Source organism: Pectinophora gossypiella, chromosome 4 (genome assembly GCF_024362695.1).
Source record: "Pectinophora gossypiella chromosome 4, ilPecGoss1.1, whole genome shotgun sequence".
Classification (NCBI taxonomy): domain Eukaryota; kingdom Metazoa; phylum Arthropoda; class Insecta; order Lepidoptera; family Gelechiidae; genus Pectinophora; species Pectinophora gossypiella.
The window spans coordinates 5,661,275-5,683,516 of NC_065407.1; the positions used below are offsets into that span (position 1 = coordinate 5,661,275).

The window sequence follows — 22,242 nt, forward strand, 5'->3', positions numbered from 1 at the left end:
ATAACCTGCCTATGCCTGCCTGCCTGTCTGCCTGTTGGCAGACAGACAACTGTAGTCTTCTTCTTATACGACTTTTCTTCTTAAGACGGCTGTAGTGTGAGGTAATTGCACGGAACTCAATCCCACCTGCCAGAAAAAAACCCTGGCTCTCTTCAGAAATAACGACCAGGAGAAAATCAGATAGATAGCTACGTTTATTACCACTACTGTCACATCATAGTGCCAAATCAATTGCGTCGTGTACTAGGTTCAAGATAAATTATGAAATGCTTATTACTAAATAAAGACAGATCTAAATCTAACGAAAAATATTTTCTTTTTATATTATGAATTTTGATCAAGAAAACGTAATAAGAAGTCTAACATTTTATCATGTTCTTCTATTACGTCACAGTGTGCTTTTCAAACAAATTCCATAGTTATTTCATGCTTTGACGTTCAGTAAAAAGTGTCTAATTAGACTAGTTGAAAAACTAACCTATTCAAAAACTAAGCTATTCAAGTGTAGGCATGCCAGTAGGACTAACATGCGTAGCGTGATAAAATTTTGTCACACCCCAAATAAGTCATGTCGTTGTGTTGAAACACGAATAAAATCACATGGCACTCATGTTAGGGAAAAAAAAACCTTATCGATCTCGACAAAATTTATTGAATCGATCGATAAATTTATCACGCTGCGTATGTTAGCCCTGCTAATCTTCTTCTATCGTGTGGGTTGTGAGGTGGATTAACAACCTCATCAACCTTGGTGTCAGGGTTAATATTGAGCCGCTATATTCCCCTGACATGACACATGTAACGACTACGTACATACATCAGTAAGTAGTAACCGGGGACCAACGGCTTAACGTGCCCTCCGAAGCACGGATCATGTTACTTTTTTGGACAATCAGGTGATCAGCCTGTAATGTCCTAACCAAACTAGCGATCACAAAGTGACTTTTGTGATATGTCCCCACCGGGATTCGAGCCCAGGACCTCCGGATCGTGAGCCAACGCACAACCGCTGGACCACGGAGGCCGTAATGAGCCCTGCTAATGAGTCATTTTGTATGGATAATTTTACGGCCGTGGTGTAGGTACTATTACTACTATTATTTCTTTTTATTTTGGTGCAATAAAGTGTATTTGTATTGTATTGTATTGTATTGTACTTTCCAAAAATAAGGTTCCCTGCCGGATCTTATTCAATTCTGTGCACGTTTTGGTTATATAGGGTGTTAATAACATCGTGACGAATATGGAAGGGGGTGGTTCAGCCCCTGATTCTGAGTTAATATCAAGCGGAATTATCCGTCGCAAAGTCATGTTTCATTCTTTTTTTTTTAATTATTTTACTTTTGTGATGCAAAATTTAACTTGATATCAACTTAGAATCATGGTATGAATCGTCATCACCCTCAGTATTCGTTACGGTGAATGAACGTCTGAAATGCAGTAGATTTAGGCGGATGAGACGTTCGTTATGTAAAAATTGACGATTCAAAGTGTAACTATGTTACCTATTACTATGTTATTTTTGAATTTGAATTCTACCTACAAAGTTTTCGTTACGTTGTCACTAACATTATGTATACGCCTACCGTAAGAGTTACGGCAATCGTAGTCGGGACACGAACTTAATTGCGTTTATCACAAACTTGGCAAAGTGTCGGTTCGCTTTTATTAGGGGTCTTATTGAATAAAAATCAGATAGGTACGAACTACATATTCACACAAGGAGATTGGAAACAAGGGTAATATTGTTACGTTTAACCTCTGCCTTTGTTTGATTCTCAGTATGTCTCGAAATCGAAGTCAAAGACCGCGTAAGCCAAATCATTGTACGACTTCTTCGTACGACAACAGCCTCATATTACTTTTTTCACAAACGAAGCTCAAAGCTTTTGATTCATAAAATGTTAGATTTCTTATGGTCTGTTTAAGATTGATTATTGTGTGTGTGGGGGAGAGGGTTCTCAACCGATAAAATAATTTATAATAATATTCTCAGGGTGTATTTTTTGTTCCTATCGCAATCAAAATATAATTATTATAAAAAAAAATAACCGACTGCACACTAAAAAGAGGAAAACACCACCCACAAGAATATTAAGCTATGGAATACCATTTAACAATATAAAATGTGATCGATAGTTTAATAAATAAAAAACTTATTCTAAATACTAACTAAATATAATATATATAATCTATAAATGTTGATGGAAAGTGTCGCAGGCGGTTTTCAGTAAGGCGTCGATATGTGCTTTTTTATTACCTTTCATTATACCTAGCGGCCTCCGTGGTCTAGTGGTTGAGCGTTGGGCTCACGATCCGGAGGTCCCGGGTTCGAATCCCGGTGGGGACATATCACAAAAGTCACTTTGTGATCGCTAGTTTGGTTAGGACATTACAGGCTGATCACCTGATTGTCCAAAAAAGTAAGATGATCCGTGCTTTGGAAGGCACGTTAAGCCGTTGGTCCCGGTTACTACTTACTGATGTAAGTAAGTAGTCGTTACATGAGCCATGTCAGGGGCCTTTAGCGGCTCAATAGTAACCCTGACACCATGGTTGATGAGGTTGGTACTCCACCTCACACGATAGAAGAGAAGTTTATACCTATGTATATGTGATATATAGTAGATATCACAACTGACCTTTGTGCTGACGCTGTTGATTGGCTGCCTTTACAGAGTAATTGGATCATTTGTATCCTCTAGCCGAAGAAAAAAGGAAAAAGCCGGCCGAACTAAGTTACAGAGTCGGTTTTAAATCTAGAAATTGCGGTGGGATCGGGGTAGGAAATAAAAATGAACTATCTGTCTTGGAAACTAACTTGGTTTTTGACCCCGAGGACCCGATTCCGTTTGCGCGACCAGCAGAAATTTATTCGGGATTCAGTTGTCAGCAAGAAATAATAATTTCCAGATGAGGTAGGTACTCTTTATGCATACATTTTTACTTGACTGCGGCGAAGGAAAAAGAAGGGTTATATGGTTGACCGCTATGTATGTATGTGTGTATGCACGTCTGTTCAAATATAGCTTATAAACCACCTGTCAGATGTTGACAAATGAGGTGTCACTAGAAGCGTCTTCATTGTCCGATGGCTATAAACAATGTGACGTCAGGCTAAATTCAATGTGACGCCCTTCAAAGGACATAAACGAAGGAAGAATTCTTTTTGTGTTAGGTATCAAATGAAAGGGCTTAATTTGCATATTTTTAATATAATGCACATTATAATTAACTGTTTGTGAGCGGTGGTAGCCTAGTTGGTAGAACGCTTTCCTCTCACTTTGAGGTCGCAGGTTCAAATCCAGCACCGACCTGAACTAATGATTGTCGAATTTGTTTTCGAATTTATGTTTGGATCATAAATGGTTATCGCGTGCTCAGCGGTGAAGGAAAACATCGTGAGGAAACCCACATTCCCGAGAAATAAATTTTCGAAGGTATGTGACCTATCCTATATTCGGCTGGTATTCCCTTTGCGGGTTGGAACGTCAGATTTTCAGGTTAGGTAAGCGGACCCTGTGAAAAACGGGATAATGCTAGAGAGATGACATATTACTAACTTTTCTTTGCGGATTACCTTGTATTTACTCGATGATTACGTTGTATTAATAACAACGTAAGAGTTCACGGTTATCTACTAAATGCTACAATTCAGAAGAATTTCAGAGAAATATACCTACCTATTTTATTGTTCCTTACTTTTTAGATCGAGATTTCTCCGTAGTCGGGTTTAAGTTTTTAAACTTTATTTTTATCTTGGGTGAAACAGGGCTCTAAGGTCACGCGAAACTGATGGCCTCTAGACGATGAGCTAGTACCTAATCTATCAGCATAATATTTATATCCATCGGAGTACTCCAATGCCAAGTCTCGTGATAAATTGTGTTTTAATGACATAAATTTGTCCACCGTGTAGTGATTACAGATGTATTTATGTACATGTGTAAACAACAACAATAAAGTAAGTAGTTCTAAATTTAAATTTTGATAGACGATAAATTGTACTAGGTTCAAGGTAAATTATGGAATAGAATAGAATAGAATAGAATGGAGCTTTGATTACTAAATAAAGACAGATCGAAAAGTAACAAAAAACATTTTCTTTTTTCTATTTAACTTTTAATCAAGATAAACGTAATAATAAGCCCGATATTTTATCAAGTTTTTCTATGACGTCACAGTGTGCTTTTTTCATACAATTTCCTTAGTAATTTTTTGTTTTGTGACTTATTAAGGTCGATTAATTCTTTCAAATATTTTTCCTTTCAAACGACGCCCTTAGCTGAGGTTCGCGCCCAACTGGACACCCTCAGGCCTGTTGTCTTAAACGTTGTACCGGGTGTGAGCCTTCAGCGATCCCCATATGTCCGGCCAAGTGGTTAATGCCACCTGCGGCAAATCTAAGACGATAGGCGTTGGACCAGGTTCCCAGGACCTAGGATCACCCCCTCTGACTTTGAGCCTCCGACCGATCTCCCTGATCCCTAATTATAAACTATTCGTAAAATCAACAACACACAAATTATCAGACGCATGCCAGTGTTATGCCACATCACGCGGGTAACAGATTACACGAGGATTAAACAGTGATTGAACTACGATTAAACACATTATTTCGACCAGACATATTATGCCGGGGGTTTCTATTCCCAGTAAGTACCTCACATTCGCTTCGGGGAATATTTCCAATACCAATGTTCGGGAACATTTAAAAATAAATACTTATTTGTTTCGTTCTCATTTTAAAATCACTTTGGTATTTTTGCACGAAGGATATTTTTATATAACCGTTTTAAAAAGTTGCTTTAATTTACAATAAAAAATAAAACAAAAGAAGACTAGGCATCCACCACAGGCTTCGTCAAAGAACAACTGTTTAAGGTTTTTTTTTAGAATGGAATAATTACGTTAGACATTTCTCTTATTTGATTTATACCACTTATATTAACTTATTATTATTAATATTTTAAAGCTTATTTTTGATCGGGGCCATTATATTCTTGAGGTAAATCAAGCTCGTGCCCGTTTTACTAGGAGATCTAGTTGACGAGTAACTACGTGAGCAGATTTATTCATGGTACCATTTCTGATCGTCCAGTCCCAAATATAATTATTTCTAGACTTGACAAATGCTGTTCCTGAATTTGTTATTCAACTTGATATCGTGGTCTACGTTGTTTACGTATACAAGGTTTATTAACGTGTGTTCCTGGATGAAGTCTTGTCTATGTGAAAAGACTGAACTGATGTTTTTCTACAAAGGTCCGTGTTGCTCTATGCGCAAGGGGTATTTCATCATTACGGACCGCAAGCGGTTCGGACCACATTGTGAATCAACTAAGAGCTCCTTTTAAATGGGTCGTTTCGCACTGCGGTAGGAATCGCCCTACAATTTTTTTGGAATACGTCGATTCGGACCGCAGTCCGAACCGCTTGCGGTTCGAAACGACTGAAGACCCCACAAATAACGTCAGCGCTTTTATATATAACACGAAATATACTTTAACGCTCATATAAATCATGTAGCGGTCATTATAAATAGATTTATTATGATAAATTATAGTTGCGGTAGGCGTACCTTCAACTTATGATACCTTTAACCTACCTATAATGCTATGAGGGACGATAGTGATTTAAAAAAACAAGCTTCACCGAGGTCGCGTATCAAAACAAAGGTATTATTACACTGAAACCGTGTTCACTGTACCAAAATATACTTTATACGTACGTGAGCCATTTCACAGGCTTTATAAGGATAATGAGGTAGCCTTTTAGTTTTGGCACACATCATATAGAACACTAACGAACGTAAGAAAAAAAGTACGAGCGTAACAAAGTATAGGCCTTTTCTAATGAGTTTTAATCGACTCAAAGGAAGACTAGCTTTGCTTTACGCTTGCCTCCTCCATTTAAAATATAATGTTAAGGTACTTACGCAAGAATAATTGAAAATAATAGTGAGTAAGCTTGTTAACAGATTGAAAGCAACGAGGTGAGACTTTAAAAACACTGGAACACAATGACTAAGTAAGACATCACTATTATCCTGTGTGTTCTCAAACGGGAACACCGGTTCGATACCCAATAAGGGACGTGCACCAATCAATTATTAAAATATCTTAATTGCAATTTCCACTAACACAGTTGACCCGACCATCTTTTTCTTCTATCGTGTGGGTTGTGAGGTGAATTACCAACCTCATTAACTCTGGTGTCAGGGTTATTATTGAGCCGCCGAAGGCCCCTGACATGGCTCATGTAACAGTCGTTAATTAATCAAGTCGTCACTTACTTACATCAGTACGTAGTTAAACCGTTGGTCCCGACCAATGGTTTAACTTGCCTTCCGAAGCAAGCAACATCTTACTTTTTGGACAATCAGGTGATCAGTCTGTAATGTCCTAACTAAACTAGGGGTCACAAAGGGATTTTTGTGATTATGTTCCCACCGGGATTCGAACCCGGGACCTCCGGATCGTGAGCCCAACGCTCAACCACTGAATCACGGAGGCCGTTGACTCGACCTCTATAAATGGCGATACGGCTCACTATATTTCATATAGGTCTAACGGCAAGTTTGGTGAAGTATGGGTACTTAATTCATCTTGCGATGGATGTACTTACCCTCGTAAAATAGTAAAATATTTCTTATCCATTTAAATTCAGTAGATAAGTGTTGGAATACATAAAATAGTGTTCAGAAGATCTCTGTCCTATGATTTCCGTTACTACGACATAGGACCACGGCTAGCAATAGCAATTCATCTAAAAAAGCAATATTGCAATTTGACATATTTTGTGCATAGGAATATAAGTGCGCAATGCAAATAAAATGTCAAAGAGCAATATTGCATTTTTAATTTTCATTTTTTCTTAATCTTTTCTTTTTATTCCCCCTGAACATCATTTTATCTAAAAAGTTCTTATTGAATTCAAACGGAGGAGAAAAAATTTCTTGTAGCGACTTTTCGGTAGTCAGGTGTTAGTTTTTAAAATATGTTTTTGATTCGTTCTCAGTAGGACACCATGGTGGCGCCACCATCTTGAATTATTCGGGATTTGGTTGCTGGCAATAATGATGGTTGCACAACTAGGAGGGCTAACATGTGGCACGTGATCAAAATTATCGATCGATTCAATAAATTTTGTCGAAATCGAAAGTTTGTTTTCTTCCCTAACATGCGTGATTTTGTTAGTATTTTGACAGAACGACATGACTGTGAGCTACGGTGGTAGCTGATGAATACGAAGTGGACTGTATAACTAAATGAAATGAAGGAACAACAGATACTTAGCTTTGAGAATTATTTAATATATTTTCACCAGTCACCAAAAAGCAAACGACAAGAAGTAAAACAAAATCAATATACAAAACGTCAAAAAAGAATAAATATAAAAAACATAATAATATAAAAAGATTACAAAACCTACGAAGAGTTCGCAACAATGACTTATTAGGTTCACATATTAGCACCAATCCACAAAATGACATAATTATATCATCAGAACTGTTAAAATGACCGTGACAACATTTTATCAACTTGCGCATGTTAGCTCTACAGGTGAAGTACCTTTTATACAACTTTATACATTTTGTTGGTTGCACGCCCGTACTAATGAGATAGGTAGAGCCCATAAGCATGACGCGTTTTACTCGTAAGTTGTTTTAATCTCTCTTAACCGTGCGGTGGTATTAAATGAATACTTCTTGCTTGCTCCAGCCAAGCGTAAGAGTTTTAATTTTGCTGAGAGTGTACGTTAGATACGTGGTAAGTTAAGATGACGTAATGGCTAAGTGGTCTAGTGTTGACACAATCTAATCGATGTAATGTATGAGACCTTCGAGGAAAGAACTACGCAGCTACACAATATTTATTTTGCCACCGCGCATTTTGCAACGCATTTAAGATTAATCGCGCCCGATGTGCTGGGGTCTCCGCTCGAACAGTGTATCATTCAATGTAGAACATCGAGATTCGGGTGACACATTTCCGCTATATTTTTTTTTTTACCTACACACGAGTATTGGGCCTTATGGATTGGACTGTACCAAGGCCGTTTTATCTATCTTCCTGCCGATTTATCTTCATGTACTTTTTTCCCCGCTGACAAGAGAGGTTTTATTTTCTATGTGTAAGATACGAACTTGTTTAGAAAGGCTATTATATATAAATTCTGCCTTGAAACTGGTACTGAAACGCTTTGATTGATACTTTTGATACTATTATTATATTGATACTGATAATTATGGCTAGCTAATAATAAATATATAATCAGCCAAAGGGCTACCCAAATAATAGTAGCTATTAGACGTAGACCTTAAACAAGGCATCAGTTTAGAATAGCGTAGTTTCCAACTAGTGACCAGAATAAAAGATTTTGAAGTTTTAATGAAGTCTGGAAAAGTGCAATAGCTGGATTACCAAATAGTGCCTACAATAAACTGATTAATTGACATTTCAGTTTAAATGGATGAAATAGTAACATATTAGAAAGAGTTGATAGTTTCAAATATCTTGGAAGTATAGTAAATAGTGACTCTAGATGCACACAATAATTGCAATTGCCAGAATTGCAATAGCCAAACAAGCATTTAACAGGAAAAAATACATTTTGAAAACCAAAAACATATCATTAAAAATAAGGAAACGGTTTATTAAATCATATATTTGGAGCATTGCACTCTATGGAAGTGAAACGTGGACTATGACACAGAGAGAGGTTGGAAGCGTTTGAGATGTGGTGTTGGCGAAGGATGGAGGGTATAAGCTGGACTGAAATGGTGTCAAATGAAAAAGTGCTGGAAAGAGTTGAAGAAAAGAGAACCATATTGAAGACTATAGAGAACCGGAGAGGAAATATGATTGGCCACCTGATACGACACGATTCATTTATAACAAACATTATAGAAGGAAAAATTGAAGGGAAGAGAGGAAGGGGTAGACCTAGGATAACATTTATGAAACAAATAAAAGAGAAGGTGCAGGTCGTGTCGTATCGGGAGGTGAAGGTTTTGGCGGGAAGAAGAGAGGAATGGCGGTTACTCCACCGACAAGAGCGCAGCTCTTAAATAGAGAGAGAGAGAGAGAGATAGAGGTAGTTTCCAACTAGTCAAATCAACTACTTTTTACTAAATGTCAAAACACAAAATACTATGGAATTTGTATGAAAAAGTAACCTGTGAAGCCATAGAAAAACATTTTTCTTTATTCATCGTCATCTCTCTAGCATTATCCCGTTTTTCACAGGGTCCGCTTACCTAACCTGAAGATTTGTCAGGTCACATTTATTTACAGGTTACATTATTTTTATTAAAACTCATAAATAAGTTAAGTAAATAGAAAAAGGAAACGTTTTTTGTCACCTTTAGATCTGTATTTATAATTAGTAATCAGATCTTTCATAATTTATCTTTGACCTAGAAACCTTACCAAATGTAAATCACAATAATAATGGAGTGTGTGTTGTGTGACAACACACTTTACTTACGTTACAAAGTAGCAGCACCCAATTATTATAGTGATTTAGAATTAGGTAGTTTTGTCATAGTAACTTACAATAATAGGCAACCTAACAACCTATAATTTACCGAATCGTCAAAACGGTTCATTTGTATAGCGTTTAAGAATACAAAACGTTACGTCACCAATAAACGTGGTCAAACATCTTACTCATTGTAACAAAGTTCTTATACGTAAAAAGATCTTTAAGCATGTTTATGCTAGAAGGTTTTAAACTTTGATGATGCAGCCTAAGGTAATAGAGCCTATTTAAAATACATTAAATTTTACTCTTGTATTGCCTCACCACGATAAAGCAACACAATATTTCTGTTTAAACTGCTCACACTGCAAGCAATTTAGGCCAAAATGTAATTGTATTTTACAAATTTAATGTTTATCAAACAGGGCCCAGTGAATTCGGGCTTCTTGCTGGAATACAATAAGTTTGATTTGCATTGCCATCGCTTTGGCCCCTCGTCCACGGCTACTTAGGCGACTACACTACTCGTAGCAATGCAGTCGCGCGTTTGCACCGATACAGTCGCGATACAAACGCGATTAAATAACGTCAAACCTGTGTCATCCGACACGGTCGCGCGTTAGCATCGATGCAGCCTCGAAGCGAAAATGAACTAAAAAAAAACTCACGTACGAAACTGTACCTATACTTGTCAATGACTCTTGTCTCATCTTGCAAATGACAGGTTCTAATGAGCTACGTGAAATGGGTATATATTTTCGAAGGTGAGCGATTTATAAATAAATCCCCAAATCACTGCAAAAAGTCGCCACAGTCAACGGGCCTTAGCTTCCTTTCGAAACCCATTGTTTATTGTTGTTGATGTACAGCATTTACGAGGTACTCATCTTGACAAACTGGAGAGCGTTAGAAGGCCCAGAGTGTTTTAATGTATTGTTATAAGAAACCCTTACATGAACAGGCACTTGCCCCCAGCAGCATACTACACGACACTTTATTTTTATTCTTTGCTATTTCTGAGATACTTACAAGGTTATGTGACGGAGAGTGGTAGTTCCATTTTAGTCTTCACACAAAGGTACCTATTTTCGTTAACCCTAAATAGTATTTTCTTACTTTTCGAAGTTAGAACATAGTGGCTAATATACTATATCAGAGGCTTTTGGCGAGTTACAATAATCCTGACTGGATAAAGCTAGACAGATGATGACGATGATGGCATGGGGGTACATAAAAGACATTAGATATATTTGATTACTTAAACATAACATAGACAGCTTTTATACGTCCTGTTGGGCACAGGCCTCCCCCCTATCAACCGAAGGGATATGGAGCATACTCCACAACGCTGCTACACTACGGATTGATGAAGGTGCTTTTTACGGCTAATAGACGGGACCAATGGCTTAATGTGCCTTTCTAAGGCCGGAATCATGTTACTTTTTTTGGAAAATCAGATGATTCAAGCGTGCAATATCCTTACTAAATAAATGACAGCCTCAGAGAGTGATTTCGAAAATGAACCCGGACCTCCAAATCGTGTGCCCCAACGCTATAACCACCAGTAAGGCTAACATGCCCACCGTGATAAAATTTTGTCCGAACCCAAATAAGTCATGTCGTTTTTTAAAAATACGAATAAAATCACGTGCCAAGCATGTAAGGGAAACATTTTTTTTATCGATTTCGACAAAATTTTACTGAATCGATCGATAATTTTAACACGTTGCGTAGCCTTACATACCACGCAGGCTGTTTGACTTCATTACTAATGATAAAAATCTGTTACAGGTAACACTTGAAGCAACAATGGATGAAAACACGACAGACCTGTTCAATATCAGTTCCTTGCTCCGAATGAGGGATGTGGCTACTACAGTCTCAGCTGTGATAGCAGTTAGAAATACTAGCGTCGCGAGTACCAGTACCGCGTACGAGTGGCGATTCATACTCCCGCCCTACTTCCTAATATTCTTACTGTCGATATCAGGAAACTGCATGGTGATCGCAACCCTAGCTAGCAACAGAAGAATGAGAACAGTCACTAACGTTTATTTATTGAATTTGGTAAGTTTTCATATTTTTTTATTTTATCTTCTCTGTTTTCTTTTTCTATCTTATCACTCTGGTGTCAGGGTTATTATTGAGCCACCAAAGGCCCCTGACTTGGCACATGTAACGATCCAATCTTCTATGTGTCACAGACTTATTCACGCCCACCATCAAGGCGTGCGTAGAATCACATTTTGAATTCACATTGTAATAGGTCACGAGTACTAATATGTAAACACTTTGAAACCATGTCACATTAACTTTTTTGACAAATTAAACCTTTTTTTTTTTTTGACGTGACTTATTGTAGATTTGCCGCAGATGGCATTAACTACTTGGCCGGACAAATGGGGAGCGCTGAAGGCTCTCACCCGGTACAACGTTTAAGACAACAGGCCTGAGGGTGCCCGGTTGGGCGCAAACCTCGGCTCAGGGCGTCGTCTGAGAGGAAAAATATTTGAAAGAATTAATCGACCCTAGTGGGCCGATAGCGATAAGCGCTGAATGAGGGAAATCGTCGACCACGCCGGCGGGGTCGGTATCGGGGTCCTGAAGTGTTTGGTGTCGCGAGCTGATTGGCTGCCTCTATGGCTAGAGTTACACATTAAACCGTATGTCTCAATAAATGTCAAATTTATGATATTGCGACATGGTTTGACATGCGACATGGTTCTAAAGTTAGTACATGATATTGCTCATGACTATACACTTTAAGTTGAGGTCTTGGATCCCTATATGGTGCCAACTTCTACTTTGTGGCGCCAGGACGCATCATGTGTTCTCGTCCTAAATCATTAACAAAACTAATTACTTAGTCTTTGATCAGGCCTTTGCGTAGCAACCATTAAAGTCAGTAAAATATTGTTTTCTCTATTATGATCACGGGAGAGAATACTCTATCAAAGTGATATTGATTTACAATATACTTATACAATAACAAGAACATAAGGTCTTTGTGATTAAATCCCCCTTTATGTATATAACTACATATTTAAAGAATGCCTGATTGTGCCGGATATTGACATGTACTTATTTATTATTATTATTACAATTTCAATTAATAATAATTTCAATTTAATTCATTAATTATTTAAGTGGACAAATTATGTAATAATAATGATATTTTGGGTGGGTGTATTAATTGTGTTGTATAATTAATATTATTGCCTGAAATAAACAATTTTAATTTTATTTTTATTTATTTATTTTAACAACAATATTTTACTTTAAAAATCTGTAGAGTAAAAAACTACTACACCTAAAACAAAAAGAAACCACTCATAAAAAGTACTATCAAGAACTTTCTTTCAAGATTTATCTAATGAATGACCTCATTAATTGTACGTACTTACTGAAACTTTTATGAAAATGTATGCAAGAAATTTAGATTTTCATTCATTAAATTTAATAAGTTTGACCTTAACTTAATTTCAAATTATTAAAAGTCAACGCACTGTGATAAATTTTAATAACTTAGGGTGTCTTATCTAGACGGATCTGATCCACTGCGGGTTGGTGGAGGTGTTTTTACTTAACGTGCCTTCCAAAGCACGGAATCATCTTACTTTTTTGGACAGTCAGGTGATTCAAGCCTGCAAAGTTCTTACCAAACAAAGGACAGTCTCACTGTAGGGAGCGCTGGTAAATTGTAATAAAACCCCACACAAACAATTGAATGAACTGTATTCAATCAAGACCCCATTTTTTGGGAACGCGTGGACAGTCATGAGCATTATCATGTACCCACTTTAGAACCCTGTCACACTATAATATTTGACATTTAATGAGATTTACGGTTGAATTTCTCAAAAAAGTTAATGTGACATGGTTTCAAAGTGTATGTACATATTAGTACTCGTGACCGGACATACCAAGCTGAAAATAATATCATACTTATGTTTGCGCCCCCTTGAAACTGTAAAAATGGTTGTTTTTTTATTTGTGTCGGTTTTTATTCACGATGTTTTCCTTCACCGCTGAACACGTGATAAAGATTTTTAATCCAAATATGAATTCGAAAACAAGTTCGACATTGGTTTAGGCCTCTGCTGGGATTTGAACCAGCGACTTCAAAGCGAGAGGCAAGCGTTCTACCGACTGGGCTACCGCGGTTTGAACGCTTTTAAACAACGACATAAATAAAATTCATTAAACGCTTTTAAAAATCAGGGAAAGAAATTTGAACGAATTTAAGAAATTCAATGAAAAGTAAAATTAAAAAACAATAAAACCGCTTAAAAGTCTGTCAAATAAAAAGTAAGAAATATTTTTTTTCTAATACAATGTTAAAATCTTGAAGTTGCTTTAATTATTCAAATTACTTTTTATTATGTTTTTTCTAATTAAACTCGAATAAGTATCACTAAAAATCTTAAGCCAGTAACCAGATAACCTACGTTATGAAACCAATAAAATATAAATTCTGATTCACCCTTGACCGTTTTCTATCATCATCATCAGCCCATTAATGTCCCCACTGCTGGGGCACGGGACTTCCCTATGGATGGATAGGGAGATCGGGCCTTAAGCCATCACGCGCGGGCCCAGTGCGGATTGATGGTTATTAACGACTGCTAATGCAGCCGGGAACAACGGCTTAACGTGCCTTCCGAAGAACGGAGGAGCTCGAGATGAAAACTTTTTTTTTTTGTGGTTACCCATCCTATGACCGGCCTTTGCGAAAGTTGCTCAACTTCAACAATCGCAGACCGAGCGCGTTTACCGCTGCGCCACCGACCTCCTCAAGTACGTCTCGACCGTTTTCCAATGTTCTTTAATTTACACTCAAACCGTTAGTTATGATACTTATAATATTAAATAACCTCTCTCTATTGGTTTAGTCGAAACACAAAATTCTTAATTGACTCCTTTCAAATATAATCCCCTCAGACGATGCCCTGAGCCGTAGTTCGCGCTCTACTTGGCAACCTCACGCAACTTGTCTTAAATTGTATACCGGATGAGAGAGCCCTTAGCGCTCCCTATTTGCCCGGCCAAGTGATTAATCCCTTTTGCGGCAAATTTACAACAAGTCACATCAAAACCTCCTCCCGATAATTGGAGGGGAGCGTACTTCACGAAGCATACTTCTGCCCACTCGTAATGATTACCAGTAGAAAGAGTTCAATTATTGTTTCCTTTACCCCGGAGATAAGTAATTACTCCAATCATAGCAGAGATGAGATTCTAAAGGAATATTATAATAAGAAATCTGCGCGTAGGCAAGAAAGATTGATCAACAACTCAAAGACGTCGAGTCTAATTGCTCCATTCGTTTTGCATATTCTGTCTGTTTCTTCTTTGCATACTTGATGCAAAGGAGAAATGAAGTGGGTTTCCTTATTTTATTTTTCTTATTTTATTTGTATATATATATATATTGTTCACTCAAAACAAATTGACAATAAAATAAGGAAACCCACTTCATTTCTATAGAGGTATATATATATATATATATATATAGAGGTATATTTTTGTGTCTTAGTTAAGATGATTCCGTGCTTCGGAAAGCACGTTAAGCTGCTGATCCCGGGCTACTAACCCAAACACCTGATGATTCCGTGCTTCGGCTGGCACGTTAAACTAACGGTCCCGGGCTACTAGCTAAAACACATCCACCAATCCGCAGTTGATTAGCTCGGTGGAGTACGCTCCATACGCAAGCCCAACGCTCAACCACTCTACCACGGAGTCCGTTAAGGGTAATAAGATAACATAAACAGCATCACGCCTGTATCCCCAAAGGAGCAGGCAGAGGTGTATAGTGTACCTACCCATTCTCCGCCAGCAATGTTTTAAGTTCTATGTAATAGGGGGTCAACAAATCCTGGAAATCACGTGATATCAATTATCCATGATCGAGGCAAAAAAAAACTGTATTTTTACCCGACTTGGGCAACGCAAAAAGGAGGGTTATGTGCTTGACCGCTATGTATGCATGTATGTTTGTTTGCACGTCTGTTCCAACCTAACTTCTAAACCAACCGACAGAATTTAACAAATGAAGTGTCACAAGATGCGTCTTGATTGTCCGGTGGTTATAGCTGACGTCACTCTAAATTCAAAGTGGCTCCCTCTAGAGGACATAAAGTGAGGCAGTCTCCGTGGTCTAGCGGTTAGAGCGTTAGGCTCACGATCGGAAGGTCCGGGATTCCCGATGGGGACATTGTCGATATCACTTTGTGAGACAGTCCTTTGTTTAATAAGGACTTTTCAGGCTTGAAACACCTGATTGTCCGAAAAAGAGAGATGATTCCGTGCCGTGTTCGGAGGGCACGTTAAGCCGTTGGTCCCGGCTATTAGCCGTGAAAACACCTCCACCAACCCGCATTGGAGCAGCGTGGTGGAGTATGCTCCATACCCCCTCCGGTTGATTGAGGGGAGGCCTGTGCCTAGCAGTGGGACGTAATAGGCTGTTTATGTAAACTTTTATTTTTAATATTTGCAAACAGATCATTCACACTACAGGGTATTTCCCCTTGACCTAAGATAATGGCGTTCCGGACTCGTGGTCACACCAGGCTGTCACACCAGTATGACAAACAGGAATTTTTTTCTTGTTTGTCACACCGCTAACAATACTACACCTTTTATCCTGACTTGTCATTATAAGTAGTGCTGTGTTTATCGGCGTATAAATTAAAATTGATTTTATTTACGAACTTATACTTTATTTAACAGAAACTTATCACTATCGATTAATTCTTTCAAACATTTTTCCTCTCAGACGACGCCTTGAGCCGAGGTTCGCGCCCAATTGGGCACCCTCAGGCCTGTTGTCTTAAATGTTGTACCGGGTTAGAGCCTTCAGCGCTCCCCATTCGTCCGGCCAAGTAGTTAATGCGATAATATGACTTATTATCAAATAAAAAAAAAACTGGTAATTATGGAAAAATCCATTAGTTCGCCAGTGATAGAAGATAGGAATAAACAAAAAGAATGCGCTATTAAACATAATTAATCTCTTTGCACAAATATAATGCCTTATGGCAAATGTCGATATATTTTTTATCATAGGGATATTTTCCGCACTAACAATGGTGTGATAAAAGGTGTTGTATTGTTAGCGGTGTGACAAACAAGAATAAAATTCCTGTTTGTCATACTGGTGTGACAACCTGGTGTGACCACGAGTCCGGAGGGGATAATGGCATCACAGTAATTAAGAATAAGCACCCGGGGGGATTTTACCTAAAACCTTTTTAACTAAAACCTTTTATTTTCAAAATCATTGTCAAGATATTTGACAAACGACCCCACTTAGTTCAATACCTTGATGCGACGAATATAATGGTGCTGATATCAGTACACACCGTATAATTTTATTTTAAGTTAGGTAACTCTGTCATATTCTTATCCGCCAAAAAGGAAAGGGACGAGTAATCGACAGCCATAAAAATTATGGAACACACGTCAATTATTTTAGGTGGAATTTTAAACAACCCTTATAAAATTTTACATTGGTCAATCATCATCATCAATTTAAGAGCCACGCTCTTGTCGGTGTAGCATTTTCCATTCCAGTCTATCAAAGGCCAATTCCTTGACTTCCCTATAAGACACGACGTTAACCTTTTCTTTAATCTGTTCCATGTAAGCTCTTCTTGGTCTTCCCCTTCCTCTCTTTCCTTCTAGCTTTCCTTCTATGATGTTTTTAATGAATTCGTCGTGTCTTATTAGGTGTCCAATCATCTTGCCTCTTCTGTCCTCAATAATTCTCAGTATTTGTCTCTTTTCCCTTACTCTTACTAGCACTTCCTCATTTGTAACCCTTTCTGTCCAACTTATTCTTTCCATCCTCCTCCAACACCACATTTCAAAGGCCTCGAGTCTCTCTCTGTCCTTCTGTGTCAGTGTCCAAGTTTCACATCCATAGAGGGCTATACTCCATACGAAGGTTTTGACACATCTTTTTCTGATAGATTTGGCAATCCTAGCCTTGAATATGCACCCTTTGTTATGGAAAGCTTGTTTTGCCATTGCTATTCTGGTTTTAATGTCTAAAGTACATCTTGAGTCATTCGTTATTATGCTGCCTAGATACTTAAAGTTCTTTACATTTTCAATCGGGATATTATTTAACTTAATTATTTGGCTGTCTATTTTTGGAGTTTTGGAAATTGTTAGAATTTTGGTTTTACTTATATTAATTTTAAGGTCGTATTTTTCAAAAACTGTGTTCATTGTGTTAAGTAGGGTTTCTAGGTCTTCTTTATTACTGGCCAGTGCCGCAATATCGTCTGCAAATCTGATACTAATTATATTCTGTCCATTTATTGTTATTCCGTTACTGATTTTAGCTATTTCCTTCATGGCACCCTCTATGGAAATGTTAAATATTAGTGGAGATAAGGAACAGCCCTGTCTTACACCTTGCCGTACTCTAGCTTTTCTCATTGGTCAATAACCCGACATAATTAAGTTGTCAACACAAGTTTTGGTTGCAGATGCCTTTTTTATTCGCCCGGGTTATTCATTCATTCACTAATTAATTTTAAAATTAAGCTGTCAATCATCCGTCCCCTTTCTTTTCGGCGGATTAGAAAACGTCAGGCATAACTTAAAATAAAATTAGGAGGTGTCTGCAGGAATCGGGGGGAAAGTCATTACAAAATATAAAAAAATACACCACTCGGGAGATTGGTGTAACATTTTATGGCATTCCACTTGATCATATTTCATTAGCCCCTTCCGTTTTCGTTACGGTGTCACTAACGCCCTGTATAAGCCACAAGCTTGGCTTCTACAGACTCTATGACAACTTTGATGCCAAGGTTGTTAATTCATTGATCTTACGTCCCACACGACAGATGTAAAAGCGCTTATCGCTGTCATGCTGTCGTATCCCTTCAGGCCTTCTTTCAGACATAGCCTAATCCTCTTCGACTAACATAATGGAGGATCACACCCACCTGGGCCCTATCAGGCATGTTGTCTTAAAAGTATTAGCCGTTTAAAGCCCATCTGTCCGACAAGGTCAGAGGCTGGTAACGGTAAAGGGAAATGTCCATTACTTTAATCTTGAAGTTCCTTGGACTGACATTCTCAGAGTAAATCATTTTCTCAAGGTGTTTTGCTATTAATTTATTACTTTAACAATAGATAGATAGATAGATAGATAGATAGATAGATAGATAGATAGATAGATAAAATACTTTATAAATCGCTAAATTGAAAATAAAATATTGTGTAATAAAATGATTCTGTTATTAAATAATTTTATTAAGTAATAGATACCAACCTCTTTTATAAACATATTTTAATAATTTAACAATAAAAAAATAATTATTTATTAGGTATTACATTTTCAGTGTACAAATATTTTGAAATGTCATGTAATATCTCAATAAATTCACAAAGTCACACACATCACATGTTATATTATACATATTATTATAATAAGTAATTTAATATTATATTTATTATAATGTGTAATATTCTTTCCATATCTCGGGACTTTAAGCTCCCGAACCTTTTATTACTATTTTATTATTGTACATCTTGCGTTGGATGTACCTTTGGCTATAGGGATATATTGGAATATACGTAGTAGTAAGCTTATAATATATTATGTTACAATATTACCTACTTCTAGATTCAGATATCATAGATAGAAAGCATTTCTTCGCTCAAAGTATTATTAGGGTTGTTTTAACACTATTTCTTTCTTTGTTTCAGGCAATATCAGATTTCCTCTTGGGGGTGTTTTGTCTACCCTTCACAATTGTTGGACAAGTTTACAGAAGATTCCTGTTTGGTGCAGCGTTATGTAAACTTATACCATTTGTACAGGGTAAGTGGAAAATTATTACCGGACCGTAGTAGCTCAGTTGGGAAAATCGCTTGACTCGTACTGTGAGGTTGCAGGTTCGAAACCTAGAAACCTAGAAACGAAAAATATTTTCGTATTCATGTTTGCAGATTGAAAATTATAATCATAATCATACTTAAATCAGTTGATTGAGGCGGAGGTAAAATCAATATTTTAATGTTACTAAAGATTGGCGTAGCTTTGCCGTTAGCGTAAGAGAAACATTATGCAATCAAGTGTGTCAGGATCGAAGCAAATAGAATTCTGTAGTCTCTGCTTACCCCGGTGGGAAATAGGCGTCACAATCAAGAGAGGTACATACCAGACACGGCCAACATCGCTGTAATATTCGTGTCCCTCGTTATTAACATCATCATCATCGTCGTTATGTCCTTAGAAAAGGTTTAGTACGATCTACTCTGAACCGGCGTGCGTGTATGAAGCGATTGATGAATGTGGAGGAAGCAAGAGAAGTGTGTCAGAATCGAAGCAAATATAATTCTATAGTCTCTGCTTACCCCGGTGAAATAGGCGTGAGTTTATGTATGTATGTATTTTTGTTGTTAAAATCAAAAGAAAAATGCTTAAATCACAGTATACAAAGAGATACGTAAATATATTAGCGACTGGGAACGTTCTAGATTGGTAGGTGATCGGATTTTTACTGAAAATTCATATAAATTCCCGCTTCCCGGCACGTAACGCTCAATGGTATGTATAATGATCCGTAAATCACCGAGAAACCAAGCCCAAGCTGCCAGGAATGTCGCCAAACAATTCACATTGAAATGAACGTCGCGAAACGAATTACCTATCATACATTTATATAATCATTGTTTGGCGACCATCGACGGCGACCTGGCCATGGAGTGTTGGTTAATGACCCTTTAACTCAACTGTGGGAAAATGAAAGTGTAGTTTCATGAAGACGTTAAATTTTATTATCCTAGTCGCTATAACCTGAATAATGTGATTGAAGAGCTATAAAATTGGAGTGATAATGAAAATGAAACGATCAGAAAGATGAATTCCTGTGGATTATGGGTATTTTACTTACGTTTTTGGACTCCAGTAACAAGTGCGGCAAATTGTCTAGTTGTGTGTTACTGTTTTTATCTGAATTCCTCATATACAAAAGCAAACAGCTCGTGACAATAGGATAGTTTCCAACTAGTCAAATCAGTTACTCTTTACTAAAAGTCAAAACAAACATTTGCTATGGAATTCTTATTAAATAGCAACCTGTGACGTCATAGAAAAAAGTGACAAAATGTCGCTCTTATTATTCCATTTTTCTTTATTAATTTTCATAAACAAGTTAAATATAAAAAATAAAACGTTTTTTGTTACTTTTAGATCTGTCTTTATTTAGTGATCAGAATTTCATAATTTACCTTTGACCTAGGAAACTACCCAATTGCAGTCTACACAATTTCGTCTCCCAAATTGCCCCGACCGGTAATCAAACCAGGGACCTTTGGATTAGTGGTTAAAGTGTCTTGATTGACATTGAACCTCAGAGGTCGTCAATTTATGTACACATATACTTATAGACCAATATCAAGTAAATTACATGTTAAACAAAATTAAAAAAAAAGAATATTTTTTTAAGTTCTTGTTAAATTGGAATTCTATAGTCTCTGCTTACCACGGTGGGAAACAGGCGTGAGTTTATGGATGTATGTATATAAATAAAACTCAATTTTGCAATCGGAATTATACTTACTTAGCTTAAAAAAAAACTACTTACCTACTTTTTAGGTAAATTTTAATTAAGTGGAAAAGCTTTTTTTCTTCGTATTGAAAAATCTAACTGCTTTCTCGCTAGGTATATCTCGCCCACTTCTGTCGGTTTTTGTAGAAAATACACTTTAGGACTAAAGTGAGATTTTTCAATACGAAGAAAAAAAGCTTTTCCACTTAATTAAAATTTACCTAATAAGTAGGTAAGTAGTTTTTTTCTAAGCTAAGTAAGTATAATTCCGATTGCAAAATTGAGTTTTATTTATTATTTTATTTTATATTTTGTTTTATTTTATTTATAGAGACGGACGTCTCTGGATGGTTCCTACTCTTAGCTCGTCTCTGGAAAATATCCTAAAACCGTCTCTGGATTTCGTTTAAAATCATTCAAGCGATTAAGGGTCGAACAGGTAACTGATAATTTTCACATTTATATGTAATACCGACGGCCGACGGGTATGGAGCCGAGGTAGCCCAGTTGGTAGAACGCTTGCCTCTCACTTTGAGGTCGCAGGTTCGAATCCATCACAGCCCTGAAAACGAATGATTGTCGAATTTATTTTCGAATTCATGTTTGTATCATAATTGTGCTCAGCTGTGAAGGACAACATCGTGAGGAAACCCACATTCCCGAGAAATGCGTTTTCGGAGGTATGTGACCAAACATGTATTGGGCTTTCCCTTCGCGGGTTGGAAGGTCAGACAGGCAGTTGCTTCTGTAATAAACCGGACCTGTCAAATCTTCAGCTTAGGTAAGAAGATCCTGTGGAAAACGGGATACTGCTAGGAAGATGATGATGTAATAAGAACGGCGGTGCAACCTTCGTGAAACACAACAAATTGTAAATTATTTAAGTACGAGAATATTCCCAACTTTCCGTAAACCATTTTCCCATATATTATTATTAACAAAGATTTGTTTACCTTAATTTGTTACGACGGATTAACTATAACATTTTATGCGTTCCCACTTAACTAAGATAATATATTTTATTATGATTACCGGGCCAGGAACGGAAATAAAAATAAGAAGGATCCGTATATTGTGCGTAATAGTCGACAAAGGTATTACGTTCTCTATTACGTCATACAGGATGTACTTGCAGGCGATCGGCTCTTGACTTGTCAGGTTGTCGCTTCATCCTATTCAT

The 22,242-nt window shown here is 37.2% G+C and overlaps 1 protein-coding gene across 6 annotated transcripts in view; it reads left to right on the plus strand.

Annotated features, from left to right (window-relative positions):
- Positions 1-22,242, plus strand: part of LOC126366253 (cholecystokinin receptor-like) — a 268,987-nt gene that overhangs the window by 181,662 nt on the left and 65,083 nt on the right. For 3 of the 6 annotated variants that reach the window (XR_007566321.1, XR_007566322.1, XM_050009311.1), the window contains exons 1-3: positions 7,931-7,983; positions 11,278-11,553; positions 19,216-19,330. Coding sequence is in view for 4 of the 6 variants with exons in the window: in XM_050009311.1 (XP_049865268.1) it covers positions 11,296-11,553; positions 19,216-19,330 (373 nt within the window). In the remaining 2 variants the exon portion in view is untranslated. Of the gene's footprint in view, positions 1-7,930; positions 7,984-11,277; positions 11,554-19,215; positions 19,331-22,242 lie in introns of those variants that run through there. The other 3 variants (XM_050009312.1, XM_050009313.1, XM_050009314.1) reach the window with 1 other exon arrangement.